The sequence below is a fragment of the Schistocerca gregaria genome, chromosome 4, assembly GCF_023897955.1.
Source record: "Schistocerca gregaria isolate iqSchGreg1 chromosome 4, iqSchGreg1.2, whole genome shotgun sequence".
NCBI classification, from domain to species: Eukaryota; Metazoa; Arthropoda; class Insecta; order Orthoptera; family Acrididae; genus Schistocerca; species Schistocerca gregaria.
In genome coordinates, this window is record NC_064923.1 from 657,264,567 (window position 1) to 657,287,297 (window position 22,731).

The 22,731-nt window shown below is 38.5% G+C and overlaps 1 protein-coding gene and 1 long non-coding RNA gene across 4 annotated transcripts in view; one reads left to right on the forward strand and one right to left on the reverse strand.

Annotated features, from left to right (window-relative positions):
- Positions 1-22,731, forward strand: part of LOC126266787 (b(0,+)-type amino acid transporter 1-like) — a 402,063-nt gene that overhangs the window by 333,447 nt on the left and 45,885 nt on the right. For all 3 annotated transcript variants that reach the window (XM_049971332.1, XM_049971330.1, XM_049971331.1), the window contains 2 exons: positions 7,929-8,078; positions 13,740-13,908. In XM_049971332.1, the coding sequence (XP_049827289.1) occupies positions 7,929-8,078; positions 13,740-13,908 (319 nt within the window). The remainder of the gene's footprint in view (positions 1-7,928; positions 8,079-13,739; positions 13,909-22,731) is intronic.
- Positions 896-17,998, reverse strand: LOC126266789 (uncharacterized). The gene is made up of 2 exons (XR_007548923.1): positions 17,656-17,998; positions 896-1,208 (listed from the first exon to the last, which is right to left on the reverse strand). It is a non-coding gene; the product is annotated as an uncharacterized LOC126266789 (long non-coding RNA).

A 22,731-nucleotide genomic window follows, 5' to 3' on the forward strand; every position in this document is an offset into this window, starting at 1 on the left:
TCAACACTACTGTAAATGATGTAGTCAATTGCTTTTCACAGTTCTCTACTTTCACTGTTCACAACCTCACAATATTACACAATTTATGGCCAGTTCGCTATTGGTTAACTTTTGATAAGAGCCTTGTTAATTGTTTGCAGGCAAATGTCAGCATACTGCTACTTAAACAATGAAATTAACAGATATAGTTATACAAACAATACTTCTGACAAACCTGATAATTACTTTGGTATTATATAAGTGCTGGCTTTGCTAGTATGTTTTTGAATGGAGCCAAATAAGTACTTTAAGAATTCTAGTATTTCTTCTTCCAAATGTTTATAATTAGTACACAATTTATGTTTGTAAGTTAACAATAGAATCTACATCATGAAAAAAATTACTGATTTCACCCTATAACAAAAGATATTAACCAGGAATAGTCAAAATAAATTAACAAATTGATAACATACAAAAGCTAAGCACAAAATTGGACTTGGTGCTATATACTTAAAGACTGAGGGCCAACCTTTCTCTTTCCTGAAAATGCAGATAATATTCATGCATGTTAATGGCAATTAGTAAAAAATTAAAATAAAATGAATTTAAAGAGGCAGCTGGCAAAACACGAGAGGAAGTAAAGAGATCCCAGCATGCTTCATCACATTACCCCCTCATTGGCAGATGGATATTCCACATAGCTAACTGGGCAATTCAATGACCAAAAGTGATCCCAGAAAGTGGATTTAACAATCTACACACAAAAAATATTATTAAGAAATCTTATAGAAACACTAGAGTATGTGTGATTTTCAAATTCCTACTTATGTGAACTGGCCATATGAAAGCCCCTATACAAAATATTTACATATAATTTATTGCACAAAAATCCACAAGTTATATTTTTTTTTAAAAAAATTAGACATCTTCATCATAAGGGACATCCTTTTTTAGGGAAAACAAAGATTGCATTCTAAGATACATATAACTTTATGCAAGCCCTGTCTTGCTTTAAAGAATAAATGATCTGGGTTGCAAAAAGTTCATTGTGGTTCATTGTCAGGCAGAAAATTTCACTTTTTCAATGTCTAGTATTTCACACATGCACTTTCACGCTTTTAATGAGGTTTAACACACTTTCTCACCAAGTCATTCATGCCTTCAACAGCTCCAAGTGGCAGTTAGTAAGGAAATGCACTGCTATCAGTTCCCTTGGAGGTGGTTCTTCTCTGCAACAGTACATTAAAAAACTCAGTACACTCAATTTTACTTTTAACTAAGTATAAGGAAAAATTGTTTCACACTAATGGCAAATTATAGTCATTATTCCAAAAATAAATAAATTACATAGTTCTCATAACATCACAATAAATTACACTATAGTACTAAAGGTGGAGGCTAGTAAAAATTTAAAATAAAGTGCACATTACATTACAAAACATTACACTAGGTCATGACTCTGTCTTGAAAGATTTGTGTTTCTTTCCCATTTGCAAAATCACTAAAATGCCAACTCCTGGTTTGAAATTCACACCCTTTATGGACTCATATCACCTTAATGTCCAAAATATGTACGTTACCTCTAACAAAAACTCGAGATGTGCAGTACCATAGATTTACAAATCATTATATTGTGAAAAAAGAAGAGTCAACATCACATAACTTCATTACTACTCAAATCACAATTAAGAGGATGGAAATTGTACCAAATCATTGCCTTACTTCTCCACTCAACTCTGAGTACTACTCTCATTCAACCAGAAAATTAAGTCCTCACTAAATGTTACCAAGTAGATGGTCTATCAAAATGTTCACATCACTCTAGCACCACAGTGATCAGTTAATCAGTAGAATTACTTCTTTTCATTCTAATATAACCACTTTAAGCTCATAATTTCTCAGAACACAAACAAAGTTTTCTGATAGCATATAGATCCAATAATGCAGCATTATATGACTTGTACCTCACTAAAGTATTGCTCTTTCTGTTAAGCTCTCATTCCTAGCTGCAGTGTCATGAATTGCACAATATAAACAATATCCATTGTTGCCTAGTTAAAAAATAGGTCCTCACTATAGTAACACCACATTTGTTTGTAAACAGTTATCCTTCCTCATTGCTCAATCTTGTCTGTCAGCTCTACTGTTTTACTTATATTTCTTACCTCGTTAGATAGTGGAGTGCAGTCTCAAAAAATATTCTACTGCAGAGACAGGCTCCCTAACCATTACGACTCTAACATTATTCATTATTTTATTATTTCATTATTGTTTCATTATGTAATAAATAAACACCTAATCTGCTTATCCAATGCAAAATTGATTCTGCTGAAAAACACTCCACAGTAAAAGACCTTTATGCTAAGGCAAACATAATTCTCATAACTGATCAGACAAAATTATCACTTAGTAAAACTATTATTTCACTATATTCCATCAAATTGCTTGAGATTATAGTCTGAAGGATGATATACACTACTGGCCATTAAAATTGCTACACCACGAAGATGACGTGCTACAGACATGAAATTTAACTGACAGGAAGAAGATGCTGTGATATGCAAGTGATTAGCTTTTCAGAACATTCACACAAGGTTGGCGCCGGTGGCGAAACCTACAATGTGCTGACATGAGGAAAGTTTCCAACTGATTTCTCATACACAAACAGCAGTTGACCGGTGTTGCCTGGTGAAACATTGTTGTGATGCCTCGTGTAAGAAAGAGAAATGCATACCATCATGTTTCCGACTTTAATAAAGGTCGATTTGTAGCCTATCGCGATTGTGGTTTATCGTATCGCAACATTGCTGCTCGCATTGGTCATCATCCAATTACTGTTAGCAGAATATGGAATCGGTGGGCTCAGGAGGGTAATAAGGAATGCCATGCTGGATCCCAATGGCCTTGTATCACTAGCAGTCGAGATGACAGGCATCTTATCCGCATGGCTGTTACGGACTGTGCAGCCACGTCTCAATCCCTGATTCAACAGATGGGGACATTTGCAAGACAAAAACCATCTGCATGAACAGTTCGACAATGTCTGTAGCAGCATGGACTATCAGCTTGGAGACCATAGCTGCAGTTACTCTTGACGCTGCATCACAGACAGGAGCGCCTGTGATGGTGTACTCAATGATGAACCTGGGTGCATGAATGGCAAACCGTCATTTTTTCAGGTGAATCCAGGTTCTGTTTACAGCATCATGATGGTCACATCCATGTTTGGCGACATCTCGGTAAACGCACATTGGAAGCGTGTATTCGTCATCGCCATACTGGACTATCACGTGGCATGATGGTATGGGGTGCCGTTGGTTACACGTCTTGGTCACCTCTTGTTCACTTTGACCAGTGGATGTTACATTTCAGGTGTGTTATGACCCGTGGCTCTACCCTTCATTTGATCCCTGCAAAACCCTATGTTCAGCAGGATAATGCACGACCGCATGTTGCAGGTCATGTACGGGCTTTTCTGGATACAGAAAATGTTTGACTGATCCTCTGGCCAGCACATTCTACAGATCTCTCACCAATTGGAAACGTCTGGTCAGTGGTGGCTGAGCAACTGGCTCATCACAATATGCCAGTCACTACTCTTGATGAACTGTGGTATCGTGTTGAAGCTGCATGGGCAGCTGTACCTGTGCACGCCATCCAAGCTCTGTTTGAGAGGTGGTTGTTATGGGTACTGATTTCTCAGGATGTATGTACCCAAATTGCGTGAAAATGTAATCAAATGTCAGTTCTCGTATAAAATATTTGTCCAGTGACTACCCGTTTATCATCTGCATTTCTTCTTGGTGTAGCAATTTTAATGGCCAGTAGTGTACATACAAATCTGCTTATTCTTTCCACACACATTACTCCAGGCAACTATGTTTAAAAGTTTTATTTCCTTTATGTTAGAGGCTGTACCATGACACACATCCATAGGTAGGTAGTTACTCCATATATTGAATTCCCTGAACACAAACACTTCCTTTATGCCACAATTAATATCATGATCTAATATTAAAGATGGTTTTTACTACATATTGTCTCCACTGTTGCACCAAATTATACTAATTTCACACATGAGCTGGTTACTTCAGATGTCATAGTTTTCAAACAATCTGCACCTTCTCTTCCACATATGCTGACACCTTTCATTTTCTGTTTACCTTACCTCTTTATTTGACAGAAATTCTTTAACCATGGTACCAATTTACTTTCATTATTTCATTCTTCCATCCTCTTATGATTCCACTACTTATCACTAACATAACATAATGTATACATAGATTACACTGGATAACCTTTCCTGAAATATTACTATATTAAAATATTTTGCTGTCTAAAATCATATGAAAGGCGAAGATAGAATGTTTCTGATTCACTTATAAACTACAGATAGGATTGTATAAGAGTTTGACTGCCTCAGAAAACATGAAAAATGTGAAGACAGCTGGGGTAAGCATTATTGCCAAATAATGAATCCAACACTGACTACTCTAAATGATGTAGCTGACAGTTGCACAGTTGCTTTTTCACAGTTCTTTACTTTCACCCTTCACAACGTCGCAATATTACACAGCTATATGACCAGTTCACTATTGGTTAACTCTTGATAAGACTCATTAATTTTCTGTAGGCAAACGTCAGCACACTGCTACAATAGCTTACTGTTGAACATCTATGAGCAGTAAAAACCTAACCACACAGTCTTGCAGAGTAATATGGTACATGTGACACTATTGAATAGACACTGTCATTGTTTTAACACACAGCCTATTTGTATTACACTTATTTGATGGTTAAGTTGATGCATTGTTGTTGAAGTAACCAATACAGGTTTCTCATCTGAAAATCAGCTGTGGACTGACTGTCTCAGAACCAAATTTCAGGCTTATGTATATCCTCACAATAATAGGCACTGAAACTACACATTTTTTGATGTTTAATATATGAAAATTACAATTAAAACATAACTCATTCAATTAACTGAATAATAGAAAAATTCCTTAGCTTTTAATACAGATTCAGATTCTTTATTGGTCATTCAGCATTATTACATGCAATAGACTTCGTCAATTCACTTAACCTATTAATTTTACAAAATAAATTTTTACATATTTAAGTTGATATCGGGCATTTTTAACAATTCTTCTAATGAATAGAATGGATTAGTTAACAAGAAGTTAGGAACATTTTCTTTAAATAATTTGTCAGGCTTGATTGACCCATTTTTAGACAATTTGTTATATATTTTAATTGCCATATACTTAAGACTATTGTTAAGTTTTAGCTAATCTGTTTTGTGGCAACAGCAGAGATATACAGCTTCTTGTAAAGTAGTCATGCCTTTGATTTTTTTAAACTTAAATTAGGTAGTTCAGCAAGTATGTAGTTAATACTGTCAAAAATATATAAATTTTTAACTGTTAAAATTCTATATTTAATGAACAATGGTTTACAGTGTGTTCTATTATCTACCTTAGCCATTACTCTGATTGCTTTCTTCTGGATCACCATAATTTCATTTATTTTTCTGCTGTTTCCCCAGAGTATTAACCCATACCTTAAAACAGATTGAAAAAAGGCAAAATACATTGTTCTAGTTTCTTCTAATACTAGCATTAGGCTGAATTATTTGTTTACATAATGAAATTAGCAAATATATTTATACAAACAATACTTTTGACAAACCTGGTAAGTACTTTGGAATTAAATAATATGTTTTTGAATGGAGCCAAATAAATACTTTAAGAATCCTAGTCTTTCTTCTTCCAAATGTTTATAATTAGTATACAATTTGTATTTATTTGTAAGTTAACAATTAAATCTGTGTCATGAAACAATTACTTATTTCACCCTAAAACAGAAGATATTAATTAGGAATAGTCAGAATAAATTAGGAAATTTATGACAATTGGTGCTATATGCTTCTAGACTGAGGGCCAACCTTTCTCTTTTATGGAAATTCAGATTATATTTCACATGTTAATCATAATTAGTCAAAAACGAAAATAAAATGAATTTAAAGAGTCAGATGGCAAAACACGAGAGGAAGTAAAGAGATCCCAGCTTGCTTCATCACACACTACGTATTTGCTCACAAAAATACTAACACTAATTATTTACAGTCGAATGGAAAAACTGGTAGAAGCCGACTTCGGGGAAGATCAGTTTGTATTCTGTAGAAATGTTGGAACATTTGAGGCCATACTGACCCTACGACTTATCTTAGAAAATATATTAAACAAAGGCAAACCTATGTTTCTAGCATTTGTAGACTTAGACAAAGCTTTTGCCGGTGTTGACTGCAATACTCTCCTCCAAATTCTGAAGGTGACAGGGGACAAACACAGTGAGCAAAAGGCTATTTACAATTTGCACAGAAACCAGATGGCAGTTATAAGAGTCGAGGGACATGAAAGGGAAGCAGTGGTTGGGAAGGGAGCGAGACAGGGTCATAGCCTACCCCCGATGTTATTCAATCTCTATATTGAGCAAGCAATAAAGGAAACAAAACAAAAATTCAGAGTAGGAATTAGGAGAAGGAATAAAAAGTTTGAGGTTTGCCGATGACATCGTAATTCTGGAAGAGCAGCTGAATGGAATGGACAGTATATTGAAAGGAGGTTATAAGATGAACATCAACAAAAGCAAAGTGAGGATAATGGAATGTAGTCAAATTTATCGGGTGATACTGAGGGAATTAGATTAGGAAATGAGACGCTTAAAGTAGTAAATGAGTTTTGCTATTTGGGCAGCAAAATAACTGATAATGTCCAAAGTAGAGAGGATATAAAATGTAGACTGGCAATGGCAAGAAAAACATTTCTGAAGAAGAGAAATTTGTTAACATTGAGTATAGATTTAAGTGTCAAAGTCTTTTCTAAAAATATTTGTATGGAGTGTAGCCATGTATGGATGTGAAACATGGATGATAAATAGTTTAGACAAGAAGAGAACAGAAGCTTTCAAAATGTGTTGCTACAGAAGAATGCTGAAGATTTGATGGTTGGATCACATAACTGATGAGGAGGTACTGAATAGAATTAGGTATAAGATGAATTTCTGGCACAAATTGGCTAGAAGAAGGGATTTGGTTGGTAGGACACATTCTGAGGCATCAAGAGATCATCAGTTTAGTATTGGAGGGAAGTTTGGAGGATAAAAATTGCAGAGGGAGACCAAGGCATGAATACACTAAACAGATTCAGAAGGATGTAGGTTGCAGTAGTTACTCGGAGATGGAGGTGGCTGCACAGGATAGAGTAGCATGGAGAACTGCATCAAACCAGTCTCTGGGCTGCAGAAGAAGACGATGCCCCATACATGAATGGAACAGGAAGAGACTGTAATAACTGATGCAATGGGTGTACCCTTAGATGTGGACCTCACAGTGGTTTGCAGAGTATATATGCAGATGTAGCTGTATGTGCTTCTTTGTCCTAAAATGCTAGGTCCCACAGCTGAGTACTATGTTCTAATATGTGGAATGTATTTTATACACACTATTCAGGTGCCCACAATTGGCATGGCACCACAGCCTGTTGTGGCATTCATGCACTTTTTATTTTGCAAATTAATTTGTTCACAAATTTCTTTCTAAATTTGATTTTGACAGAGTATAATTAATACCAGTTGCCAGAAAGTGGTCATATATTAGACATTTAAGTTATATGGAGTAAATAAATCCATCTCTGAAAAAAAATCATTTGGTCATTTGGATACAGTTCACTATGAAATAATGTCTATTAGAATTTTTTTTAGGTAGGATTTGCATCTCAGTATATCCTCATTTATCACAAAATGCAAATTTTCATGTGCCTATGATATCTGATGACTGACAATTTGTATTTATTAATGGATGAATTGTGCTGTAATAATTCTATGTTAAAGTGCTTTTCTCCACTTTATAATTGTAAAAGTAAGAAAATATCAATAAAATATTTTTTCAGGGTTTGATAGCAGCAGTGTTTGTTATCATTGGTGATATTGAGCCCCTCATTGACTTTGCAAGTTTCTTGGTTTGGGTGTTTTATGGAATGGCTATGGCTGCACTGCTGATAATGAGGAGGACCAAACCACATGCCGATAGGCCGTATAAGGTCAGTATTGATGTTAAATCAAATTTCTACACCACCAAATTCACTCCGCAGGAACACACTCAGTAACAATGAAGACAAAAGCAGTAAAATCCTTTCATTAGACAAAGAATAAGTACTTCTAAAAATGCTCTATTATTATAGTGGCAATAATCATTTACTAGAAAGAAAATAAACTTTAATATTTCTTGAAAGTGCAAAATGCTGATATTTTGATCCATCTATACTGTATTGATGACTGATGGTTTGAATTACTGTGTTGCACCCATAATGTGAATTCCTTATCAGTATAGTTAATTTTTCAGTTTTTATGTAATTTTCGTAAGTCAGCTCATAAGTTTTTTTGTTGGAAGTGTATCTATCCTTTACTCATTAATAGGGGAAGTTAAAAACATAGATGAGATCTTCCACATTAAAAAGGAAAAATATATAATGTTATTAAGCGAACATGATTGAAAAAGGGGAAACAGAATACCAGGCCAGTAACTAACTTAAGGAGGTGAAATCCCAAGCAAACCCAATAGTCCCTTTTTAAATTAAAAATAATTAACTAATTTTTTGAACCATTATTTCCTTTCAAAACTCAGAAAGAGCGATAGCTTGGGAAATGTTTGGAAGGAACGGGAGTCACTCAGACCCTAAGTTGAGAATGGTGCATCTCTTGTGAAGATGCATCACTGACAGCATTTATGAGGGGCAGTCAAATGAAAAATGAGACAAATGGAAAAAGTGAATGGTTTATTTCAAAAGTAATTGCCTTAACTGTTGATACACTTATCCCACTATGAGACAAGGTTGTCAATTTTTTTCTGTGATAAATGTTTCCAGTTGCCAACAGAACCACGATTTAGTAAGAGCAGGCTATTGTTAAAATTAAGTTGTTTTTGAAAACAGTCACTGTAACTTTTTACTAGTGATTTTACTCTTCAAATGAACAACAGCACCATACAGTTTAAAGTTATCTGACAGCATAAATGTTGCATTTAAAGTTTGCTGACAGCTCTATAGATTAAACTGGCTGCACTACAGTACTTAAACTTGTGTTTAAAGTACAGTAGTAAATGATGACTTTGACAGCACCAAAGATAAAGTTATCTAATACTTTACCTAAGTGTAAGTTTAACTACTATTATACTGCTAGTCTAATCCATAAAGCTGTTAGCCAACATTAAATGCAATGATGATACTCTTGTTTGAAGAGCGAAATCAGTAAATGAAAAACACAAAGGATGACTTGTGGCTATTTTCAAAAACTTTGGAACCGTGATTGTACTCGGACATGCACCTCTTTGTCCAAAGCAAATTGATAGTCATGAATGTCTTTCTCCAGAGCTCCAAAAATAAGGAACTTGACTGAGAAGAGAGAGACGTACTTGGTGTCTCATAGTCTAAACAAACTCAGTAACATATGGGTGGACATTATTCTGCAACAGAATAATGCCGCCCTTCAACATTCTGGGATTTTGGGGTTTAGTCGTGTACTTCAGTTTTTTCAGAGTTTTCATGTACCACAATGTGCTAGTTGTGACAGTGTGTTCCAGAAAGTCAATGAGCAGTGGGCTCTTGTAGTTGACGGAGGAGGTCATAATCACTTTCCCAGAACTAGTGTGCATGGTTTTAGATTTTTTCAGTGGTGGTGAATCCATGTACTTCCATTGTTGGCTCTGTGCTTTTTCTCTGCTCAAAATGGTGACACCATGTTTCATCTCCCATGACAATACAGGACAGGAAACAATATTCTTCATTCTTATGCTTTCCCAGGTGTTGCAGCAATGTCAACATCCTGTTAAACTTTTGCTTCTGCATCAGGCTGTGGGGAAACCGCTGTTCGACAATTTTCCATAATGTCGGTTGCTCTGTTGTGATGGTGTGAGTAGTACCATGACTGAAGACCAACATGAGCTGAATCCCATGTTCCACTGTCCATCACTCCAGATGGCACATCCACTGCAGCAGTGACAGAAGGGGCTATGACATGATGAGTCAGTCCTTGTCATCTGCTTTCTTTCAATGACACATGACTTTCTCAAAACTATTTACTCCACCCAAACACATGCACATGCGATGTACTGTGTTCGCCACACACAGCAGACATTCAGGCATGAACTTAACTTCACTTAAAACAAACACACACACACACACACACACACACACACACACACACACACACACACACACACACACACACAGAAGGGCAAGTTCCGATCTCCAGAATTCTGATAGGTTGATGTCAGTGGGAAGTATCCAGATAACTCCTACGAGGTAACACTGTGCACCAAGGCATGTTTAACCATAACCCCTATGATGTAACACTGTGCACCAAGGCATGTTTAACCACATGGTGATCCTCATTACCAACAAACACTGTCTGCTTGTGTCCGTTCATGCGAACGGACAGTTTGTTGCTGGTCATTTCCACGCACACAGCTTCACAGTGTAGGAAGGTCAGTTGGTAAATCACATGGGTGCTGTCACACGGGGCTCTGCCTTTGATCATGTACACCTTCCGGGTTACAGGACTGGAGTAGGTGGTGGTGGAAGGGTGCATGGGACAGGTTTTACACCGGGGCTGTTACGAGGGTAGGAGCCAGAGGATAGGGAAGGTGGTTTGGGGATTTCATAGGGATGAACCAAGAGGTTACGAAGGTTAGGTGGACAGCGGAAAGACACACTTGGTGGAGTGGGGAGGATTTCTTGAAGGATGTAATATAAGTTGTCTGAAAGCTGATGCAGTCCCTCAGCCACATACTCCCAACGATCAGGTACCACGGTCGCGGAACCCTTGTCCGTCGGAAGAATGACGATGGATTGGTCAGCGTTCAGATCACGGATAGCCTGGGCTTCAGCTGTGGTGATGTTGGGAATAGGATTAAGGTTTTTCAAGAAGGATTGAGAGGCAAGACTGGAAGTGAGAAATTCCTGGATGGTTTGGAGAGGGTGATTTTGAGGAAGAGGAGGAGGTGGGCCCCTTCACGAAATCTTCCCCACTCTACCAAGTGTGTCTTTCCACCGTCCACCTAACCTTCGTAATCTCTTGGTTCATCCCTATGAAATCCCCAAACCACCTTCCCTACCGTCTGGCTCCTACCCTTGTAACCGCCCCCGGTGTAAAACCTGCCCTGTGCACCCTCCCACCACCACCTACTCCATTCCTGTAACCCAGGAGGTGTACACGATCAAAGGCAGAGCCACATGTGAAAGCACCCACGTGATTTACCAACTGACCTGCCTGCACTGTGATGTTTTCTATGTGGGAATGACCAGCAACAAACTGTCCATTCGCATGAATGGACACAGGCAGACAGTGTTTGTTGGTAATGAGGATCACCCTGTGGCTAAACATGCCTTGGTTCATGGCCAGCACTTCTTGGCACAGTGTTACACCGTCCGGGTTATCTGGATACTTCCCACTGACACCAACCTATCAGAACTCCGGAGATGGGAACTTGCCCTTCAGTATATCCTCTCTTCCCGTTACCCACCAGACATCAACCTCCGCTAATTTGAAGTTGCCGCTGCTCATACCTCACCTGTCATTCAATAACATCTTTGCCTCTGTGTGTGTGTGTTTTTCCTCTTTCCTGATGAAGCAACCGTTACGAAAGCTTGAAATTTGTGTGTGTGTTTGTGTTTGTTATTGTTTCTATCAACCAACGCTTTCATTTGGTAAGTTACAGAATCTTTGTTTTTAGATATATTTTTCCCACGTGGAATGTTTCCGAGCACATCTAACAAAGACATGGCATGACAGTGAAGATTTGCACTGTTCCTTCCTGATTTCCAACAGAATGTCCTTTTGTACGCACGCCTACCTGCATTACCAATGTCCACACCATGCTTGTTACATAGTCCATCTTATTTTCATCTGGCTGCCCCTTACATTAACATCCTGAATGTTACTAATGCATTAAAGTTGCCATGTGCATGGAGAAGAAATAAAAACTTTGAGGTTCGTCGATGACATTGTAATTCTGTCAGAGACAGCAAAGGACTTGGAAGAGCAGCTTAATGGAATGGACAGTGTCTTGAAAGGAGGATATAAGATGAACATCAACAAAAGCAAAACAAGGATAATGGAATGTAGTCGAATTAAGTCGGGTGATGCTGAGGGAATTAGATTAGGAAACGAGACACTTAAAGTAGTAAAGGAATTTTGCTATTTGGGGAGCAAAATAACTGATGATGGTCGAAGTAGAGAAGATATAAAATGTAGACTGGCAATGACAAGGAAAGCGTTTCTGAAGAAGAGAAGCTTTCAAAATGTGGTGCTACAGAAGAATGCTGAATATTAGATGGGTAGATCACATAACTAATGAGGAGGTATTGAACAGAATTGGGGAGAAGTGGAGTTTGTGGCACAACTTGACGAGAAGAAGGGACCGGTTGTTAGGACATGTTCTGAGGCATCAAGGGATCACAAATTTAGCATTGGAGGGCAGTGTTGAGAGTAAAAATCTTAGAGGTAGACCAATAGATGGATACACTAAGCAGATTCAGAAGGATGTAGGTTGCAGTAGGTACTGGGAGATGAAGAAACTTGCACAGGATAGGGTAGCATAGAGAGCAGCATCAAACCAGTCTCAGGACTGAAGACCACAACAAGACGTTAAGATAAAAGTTAAATTATTCAAGCCAGTAATATTCTGAAGGAAGAACGAATAAAGTAGCTGTTCACTTGCATGACTAGATGAACAGACATTGTTGACAATTAGTTCTAAATAAATTTTCTTAATCTGAATAACTTGGCCTCAGCTGTATAAAGAAACAGTAACTGTTGTAAGGAATGGAATTTCCATGTATTCAACATTATCAAGTAATGGGCTTGACTCCTCATGTTCATACACATGTAGAAATTTAATAAACTGTAATGGTCATGACACAGAAGAACGCAAGTTCTCAAATTGCTTGGATAAAATGTGAGCAAGAATTTAAGATAGAATACATTTCATAACAGGTTCAAAGAAAATAAATTCCAGTAGAATGATAATTTGGATAGGTTGTAACATTAGTGCTAAGTTTATTAAGTAACCACTTCTCCACAGTGCAATAGTATTAGCACTAAATTAATGTTCATAGCATTTCACTAGCTGGAATTTAATAATGATAAAGTATAATCATGGATTTTAACATGATCAATTGATTTTATAAATGTATGTCATGAGACTAATAAAATAATTCAGAAATGTGGAACTGTTGAAATCATATACGAGACTGATAAAAAAAATCCCTGTCGGGTGGGTGGTGAAAATGAATTGGTGAGTGGTGGCAAGAATAGGCATGTGTAAGAATCAGCATGAAACAAATTAATTTCAGATATATAGAACACCACTAAGAAAATGTTTCACATATTAATGTAAGTAACTTACTTCTTCAGATCTTGTATAAATCACAATTTTTGTTTGTATCTGCTGGTAATATGTTATTACTTACTACATTTTAAGAAGTGAAAGAGGAAATACTCCATGATCAAAAATATTATCTTTAAATGATATTCTAGTTCCTAATTAATGTACTGTACTTCTCTCCATTAACACAGACTTGCTTCGGATTTAGAAAATTATGTGATTTGAATGATAAAAGTTAAGTGCTCTGGGCACTTAACTGCAGATGTAGTTCTAATCCGATTAAATGTATTTTTATAACATTCTATGCTTTTTGTTACAGGTGCCTTTAATAGTACCAATTTTCACAATCATTGTGGCATTATTTCTGACTCTGGTACCAATAGTAACAGATCCTTCACCACGTTACTTCTTTGCTCTGGCATTTATTCTGATGGGAGTTGCAGTCTACACATTATTTGTGTACAAAAAGAAGAGGCCAAAATTTATGGGTATGTAAATAACTGATTTTGATTTTGTTTTAAATTTGAAACTATTTTACTCTCTCATAGTGGTGGTACTCCATTTGTGGCAGCTAAATAGCAAGGTATATGCAAAAAAGTCACTCTGTACCTTCTTTTATTTATTCGTTCATTCATTCACTCTTTCATGTTTTCAATCAATTTTACATTAATTCGTAATCCACTGCTGATAACTTTCTGTAAGAGTAGGCTCAAGGACATGGAACTAGCAAAATCAAGGCTTACATTAACTAAATGGAACATCTGTTGAAAAGTGCATTAATATGGACTAAACTGCTATGAATTATTCATGGTTAATCAACTACATTTAACACACAAAACTGCAGCGGAACACAGAAAAAAGTTTAATATTCTTATTAAAAACACTCTTGGAAAGATTATTTTACTAGACAGATCCACAATAAAGTGGATGACTTATAGATTGAAAGAAGAGTAGAATGATAAACAACTATAATTGGTACACAAAGTGATGCTCTTTCATTATCCCACAATGTGGCAGTCACAGAAGCAAAAGTGTGTGGAATAACTTAGTTTGTTCATTAGTCTCCTCTACAAATTTAGCTCATAGTTATTTCCTCCTGTCTCCAAATTTGGAAACATAGTTGTTTGTTGGTACAAAATTGCATCAAAGGAGAATAGTGAACAGTGTTTAATTCGTCTCATAACATACAATTTCTAATCATATGATTAGAGTACAGGAGAAAAAGAATGTTGTTTTAAAATATTTTGCAGAGATGAAAAATGGTGTGTTTTCAGTAGAATGGAAACACTGCAAACATACTGAACCAAATATAGTGGGCTTCTTGCTTTCACCTTTTCTTTGGCACACTATCCAGACAACTTACATGGATTGTTCCACGCCATTCAAACATCAAATAATTCTAGGACACTGGACATCAAATATAAAACTGCCATCAGTGGCTAGCAAATTACTGGAATTCATAGACAGCATTTTAACTTCAGTTGCTTCCAACATTGTATGTCTACATATGTTATTCTGGGATATACCCAATAGGTATTAGGTTTGATGCATGTGAGATGATTTATTTACTTCTTTATTACATATACTCTTAATAAGTGAAGAACAGTTGCAGTACATGCTTCTTCTTGCAGAAAATGCTCTGTTATTACTTTCTTCAGCTGGATTGAAAACAATACATCTGCTTTTGGGAATACATACACATTACCTAGGCACAAAACTAGTTCCTGTGAGTGAAATCATTTGACCTAAATGCCTGGTTGCACTTCTAAAGAAGTTTGTTGATGCTTGGTGGAACATACAGTTTATTAAATTTGCTTTTACCCTTTTTCTGGCACTACAATCTCATTCCTCGAGATACACAGATCACAGAAATAATCTGTGACAAGGCATACAGTGTGTTAGCTGGGGGAGGGTAACAGTTTTTGTTACTTTCGTAGTGAATGGTACATGCACAGCAGATCACTCTGGATCCACTTCGTTTGCATTGTGGCTTTCCTCAAACTCTTCAAATTAGAGTATGAGGTGTGACAGGATGCAACACAAGTTTCTCAAAGATCTTATTTTCTAGAAGGAAAGGACGGGGGGGGGGGGGCATTTGCCCTCCCATACACCTCAATGTGTGAGCCCTTTATCAGTAAGATGTATATAATTTTCCCCTTGATTGGCAGAATCTCGTTAGAGCAGTTATAAGTGTCCAAGTTAAGTGTATTATTTTGAAAACGTCATGTTCCAACAAATTTCATACCATAGGTACATTAGTATTCTGGTGAAGTTCTGCAATCCTTCAAAATTTTTTGAAAGATATCCTACTTCCATCGAGACCGTTTCTACATGTAACAATGAGTATTTAAACCAGTATTATCCACTTTCAATAAGACGATACTGTATAGCTGAAATCGGCCAAGTCCATGAATGTATGACATTCAAACAGCCAGGACAGCTAATCGTGTGAAGTACCAGAAACTTGATGCAGATGATTCTCTTCTGATCTATACGCTGTTAATACTGAAATAAGGCCTATACATCGGGTAGCATTATCAATTAAAATAACAATTACAGTACATAGTATATTTGCGTTATGTAGACGACGTTTAATGCAGAAAATTTCAGTCTATACAGGATGTTTGTGAATGACTGAAATGAATAAAGCGTTTGGTACAGGACATATAAAAATTTGACGCTCTCTGAGCGACTGGATAGAGCGCCAATAAAAGCTCGCTAGACATCCTGGACTACACTACACTCTGTCGGGCAAATGTGAAACTACGCTTTCGGGAGATGGATTCTCATCCGTACCAGTGCTTTGTTCAACGCTTCCGTGAGAAGTGATGCCGTTATTGTCGTCTAGTTCTATGGCATACATTGTATATCTACTATTTGCCGGGACGCGTAAATAGAAGAAATCGACACATATACATAAAAATTATTCAAAGGTTCCGCAAAAGACTTACAAACGCATGTTTATGTTGTGTTTTTTGTGACGAAATTGATGCAGTGTACATTCTCTCTCGAAGAATGTACTACTACTATACTACTACTTGTACATCACATCCTGATATAACTGTATTTCTTCCCTCTCGCCATATGATACTGAAGTCCTGAGATTGCATTGTTATGTGTTAAAAAAACACGTAGAAAACTGCATGCTCGGCTTTTTAATGGGGAAGCAAGTACCGGTAAGTGCAAACGTGTGGTTTTCCAGGTAAAGCATGTTGTTATTGACACAACGTATCAAAGAACTGAGAGAGAATGAAAAATGAGTCAGCCGGTTATGATAAACAGAAAAAGAAGGAAGACGCGTTCGTTTGCTAATGAAGGCTGCTGTTAAAGAGGCGCCGCCAACTATGACCCTGGACGTATTAATTGGACTTGCTTCACCACTGCCAGAAAACAGTTTCATTTAGATCGTTCCAGCAGACTTGCTTTTGGTGTAACAGGAGGAAACGCATGAGATTTCACTTCAATTTCTCGAAAAAGGTTTGAGGAAATCGCTCATGGATTAATGATTTTCTGTTTAATTGGTGTAAGTGTCGTTCGTAAAAGTTAGGAATTAAGTTCAGTAGACAATGGAGGAGGAGGAATGGAAAAGAACTGTAAGTGAAGGGATACGCATTAAGAAACGGGAACGCGAAACTAAAGGGGCACTCAAATGAAAAAGACATATGGAAAAAGTACACAAACTGTTTATTATTTAGAAAGTAATTGTCGTAAATGTTGATATATTTCCCACTGTGTGACAAGACGGCAGCGGTTGCCTACGGAACCACGATTGTACCCGTGCTTGTCCGAAGCAAATTGACGGCCACGAATGTCTTCCTTGCTTCACTGCTCCAAAATATGAAGTCGCACTGGAAAGATCGGCCGTGTGTTAGGATGTGTAAGGGCTTCCCAGCGAAACTTCTGCAGCGTAATCGAAACAGCTTTGGCAAAATGTGGTACCCTGAAGGAAGACATTCGTGGCTGACGATCTGCTTCGGACGAAGAGGTGCACTCCTAGGTACAATCATGTGATCGCAGGCAACTGCATACTAGTGTCCATGCAGGTAATGTTCGTCTTGTCTCACAATGGGATCATGTATTAACAGTAGCGTGATTACTTTTGAAACAGTTTACTTACTTTTTTTTCTCGATCTGCCTCTGTTTCATTTGACTGCCCCTTTACGTGAGGCGCTCAGAGTAACGACTAGAAACATAATGTTTGTTTAATCCGCGATATGTTAAATGGACACACTTACCTGTATTAATGAAGTTGTGAGACGAAAGTGGCTCTTTGGGCCATGAGACACTGAGTTATGACAGTATTTTAATTAGGAATTTCCCAACGATGACCGCATGCTGTTCGTGCGTAACGCCTCCTTGAAGCGTTCCCGTGACGCCTTCGCTCACGGAAACCACGCCGAAGAGAGAAATAATGCAGTAGGCCTAGCCGTCCCGGAATTCTGCATAGCTGGTACACGAGTGGCCGTCGGCCTTCGCCCACCCGATGACGCGGCCGCTGTTGCGCATGACGAACTGAGAAATCGGGTTCCGCAGAAGGAAATGCAACTTGTCTCCTGCCGTGAAAGAGGCGGCGGAATTCACGCGGGGTAATTACGTTGTCGTGAACGACGTTTAGCATACGGCGCAGGCGTAACTCGTGACGGAGCGCCTCGCTTTTCGGAATATCTGCGATCGACTTTGTGGAGCTAAAAGTTGCGTACGCACGGTCTGCGTAACCGAAAAAGTCATTGTAAAATTATGACGCGAAATAGGACTATGGAGAGCGGTCTTGACAAATTGTGTCAAAGTTTCTGCAGAATAGTGATGCGTTGAGGTCAACCGTATCAATTAAGAAGGCAAAGTTTTAACGATCGTCCATAGGACTGGTCGTGGGAAGGATTAAGAAATCAGTTACAGGCAATATTATGTAAGGGGATGAGTGTACAGGATGGTCAGAAACAGTCTGAAAAGCTTGTAAAAATGTCAGTGCAGATTGTGCTCAGATACCATTGTTAAGAAAAAAAAATTAGATGCGTTGCAACGTTGCTGAGTTAATTACGCGGAAGTTAGCCAAACAGGTTCCTTAAAACGGAACAGGAGAGTGGTACACAAAGAGTACATGGGACGCTAGTAAGGATCTAACCCGAGCCAAAGACAGCAGTTTCGTGTGCTATTATCTCCGCTATGAGAACAACTGACACAAATTGCATCTGGCGGGCCGCTTGAATTTGAGCGCGCAATGACCTGATTAGCCAAATGTAATGTGAATTAACTTGGAAATGGCGCAACGTATTGAATTTTTTTTCTTAAGAATTATTTCTCAGCACAACCTACCCTACAACACACTTTCAAGCTTAGCCTGTTTCTGACCATCCTTTATATCCAATCCCCCACCCCCTTGCCAGTATTCCCAAACGCATGGGATAGCGCAGCTAAAACTTTCATGGGCAAGGACTAGGGCGTAATCAGCGAAGGGCAGCTCCTGCCTCCGCGCCCTTAGTGGAGGGGGAATAAAAATCGCAGCCTGCCTTCAGAAACCGCACACTTATTCTGTGGCGTTGAGTGGCGGACTATCGCCGTTGGGCCACCACTGTCAGAAGATTGCAACCAATAGCGGCTACACACTACACCACTCCGTGGCACTGCGGACCGGCCAAGCATAGAGTGTAGGGAGAGGGTGGCCAACCGGACGATACGGCGGCCATTGTTCTGCAAAACTGCGGGCGGGACTTTTGAATGGGGAGTAGTGGAGTACACACTCACCGAATCAAAAGCACAAGACAATATAGCGAAATCGTTCGTTAAATGCCTTTCGCTGTAAAAATTATTCGTTACTTGCATTTATCTCTCTTAAGTTCGTTTACTAGACATATTGCAACGAAAGTAACGTAAATGAAAGAATATAGTGAATAGCATATTTTTTTTGTATCGGAAGTGCGTAACGCTAAAGATTTAACGTACCTGTATTACGTCAGACGAATGAGAGTCGTAAGCAGTTGTTTACTTGTGACATGCAAAAAGTGAGAGACGTATTAGTACTTCTTGTCTTCAAACTTTTTGCATTTCACAAGTAAACAATTGCTTATGACTTTACTGAATACCTCTCGTAGATAAACGAAAAAGATTACAAACATCAGGCAATGTTAAATGTAGGCTACTGTAATAACGACCAAGTATAACAAGAAAACTACCGTATCCCTTCTACCCCACAGTAAGTAGGCCTATTAAAAACTGTCTTCAAGATTACCTGCAATTATTTACAACGAATAATGTTTCAGCAACCACGACAACTGCGGAAAACGTGCTTACAACTTGCCTGCGTCGACAGTCAGGCAATAATACTGAAACCAAAATAATGCCTAGTGTTCTGATTCGGAACGAAATAAAGTTTCACGCTATAAAGTCGAGTGAGCATGGCACAACAATTACAGGAACTTTACGTTTCCAGCAAGGATTGTCAGATATTTGCTTCAGAAAAGCTTATGATGCTACCAGTATGCACGAGCTCTTAAAGAAATAAGAGTTTAAAAATGCAGTAAATTGTAGTAGGCCTACCTGTTTTGCGTGACTAAAAATATTTTTAAAAACTGACACCTTAAAATCAGAGTTCTCTGAGCAAAGTGAAGAACCAAACATTTTTATAGGCGTAACTAAAAAAAATATTTCGGGTAATATATACCATTAAGAAAGTTGTACCTGGACTTTATTACAAGAGTTACTCATTCCTTCCTGGCATCGTTTACGAACGTCTGCAGAACGAATTACAGATGTCAAAAACAATACTGCACAATTACTAACGTGTTTTCTTCAAACATGTGGGACTACCGACTTCATCACAAAACGCTTCATTATTTCAACTCGTATTTGAGATCGCAAACGCTAATTACGTACTAAAAACGATATACAACTAAATTGAACATGCACGCGCAACGCATAATAAGTATCTCAATAATTCAAATACCTTTTAATCGTTTCCAAAAGTCCTCTGAACTTCAATTAAACTCAAAAGCACGGCGAACATAGGAAGCGCGAGAGACGTTTTGGCAGAAAAATGGCGCCAAAGCTAATCAACCAATCGCGGGCAACTTCACCTATGGCCACTCTCTCTGTATACAGGCTTTCTAGCCAAGCAGTGGGTAACGCTGCATCTCCACAGTCGCCTCGTGACATATAGGGATTGCTGCGTACTGTTGTTTGGTGGTACGATGGTTGGCTAGAAATGCAAATGGGTACACAATATGTCGTGTGTGAAGCTGAAAAAATCCATCGTAATGCAATAAGGAGTACGAGGAATATTAAGATAAACTGCAGAAAATTAAAGTTTTCAGCTGAAGTTGGAGGCATCTTTCTTCACATAGGACGATGGTTGGTGAACGTCACTCACATGTCTTCCCGTTTGTGTTGGGTCTGTTGACATCACGAAACACACAAGGACTCAAAGTATCTTCTGTATCTGCCTCGGTCACGAAGAAAACTGTGCAACACACAAGTTTATAGATGAAACTTCCTGGCAGATTAAAACTGTGTGCCGGGCCGAGACTGTAACTCGGGACCTTTGCCTTTCGCGGGCAAGTGCTCTACCAACTGAGCTACCCAAGCACGACTCACGCCCCGTCCTCACAGCTTTACTTCTGCCAGTACCTGGTCTCTACCTTCCAAACTTGACAGAAGCTCTCCTGCGAACCATGCAGAACTAGCACTCCTGAAAGAAAGGAGGTAGGAGGCGAGGAACTGGCAGAAGTAAAGCTGTGAGGACGGGGTGTGAGTCGTTCTTGGGTAGCTCAGCTGGAGCCGACACGGTAGCCCAGCGTGTTCGGTCAGAGGGTTAACTGCCCTCTGCTGCAAAAAAAAAAAGAAAAAAAATGTTGGTAGAGCACTTGCCCACGAAAAGCAAAGGTCCCGAGTTCGAGTCTCGGTCAGGCACACAGGTTTAATCTGCCATGATGTTTCATATCAGCGCACACTCCGCTGCAGAGTGAAAACATTAGCCTGTGATCCATCGGAAGATTTGAATGAAGTAGAGCGGAACCGATGTACACCTAAGTCACGGTTGTTTTGAAGTATGCCATAATTCTATTTCAGCAATAGTAAAAGCTGTTGTTCGGCGTATAAGTATCAAACGATAAATCCAAAACAATCCGAGTTGGCAGTTGCTGTTTGGAGTGCTGACACATTGTCTGCGTATCCAGTAATGCTTTGCAGCTGATGGGTTATGCGTGGGGATCATATCAACCTGTATCGCATCAAAAACAGCCTGAAGATGATGCACTGAAGTGTTGAAACTGGCAGCGACAGAATAAAATCATAAGGACGGCTGTAGGTGTTTTTATTTGTCATTTTGTCACAGCATCAAGGAGTGGTTGACCGTATCTGGAGAACGAAGCAAGGATCATCACGAAGGTGGAAGTTTTGGTGTTGTCCGATAGGCGCGCTACCATCGAAGTCATTGTCAGAGGCTGATGCCAGCTTGACATCAGCGTATAAGTTCCTCCAGGGTGTGTGTTCAGTACAAGAAGAAAGTGAAGAAGAGTGCTCGAGGGATACCGATGCGCTAAAATGCGTTGATCTGTTCTTCCATTATGCAGAACAAAATTAGTTTTGACTGTACCGATATTTCGACTCTAAAGAAAAGCTAAAACAGAAAAACTAGTAGATTTTTTTTCCGGAAAGTGGGCTGAAAGAAAGTGATTCGAAATAGAACGCCCTTTTTAGTGTAATTTTGTAAATAAGTTGTCAATTTACGGCTTGCAACGCGCACATAATGCAGTAGGCTTTCAGATGTGAGATGCACCCTGTTTGGTAAATAGGGTTAACAGTCTCCGGTAAAAAAGGTGTATTTTGGATTATTCGTGTTTTTCGGTTGTCCGTGCAGCTTCGGCTCCTCATTAACCTGAATAATTGGCAGCTTATTGAAGTTGGTTTTACAATCAATTTCATATCGTCAAAAAATCCGGCAACATGTAAAAATGTACCGTGAGAACACATTTCTGACGGAACTATTTGGAGTGTGTCGTATTTACACATAAACGCTTTAAGTCTAAAGTAGTTCAGAATTGCCCGCAGGTTAAGCGCTCGTTGCGTTTCCTATCAGTTATAAAATGTAGTGCCTCTGTTCAGAGCACGAAGAACCTGTAGAAAGCTGAAGTAACAACTTTAGTTTTCCCGAGGTTTTTTTAATAGCTTCAAGCGAATCTCTCGATAGTTATCCCAACAAGGAAACAGCGGTGTTTCTTCGCTATCCTTGTCCAACTGAGCTATTGCTATTTCTTTACTGTTCTCAACGTCGACTGTACGTTTTCCTTTACAGACCATCTTTCAGAGACATGTGTACC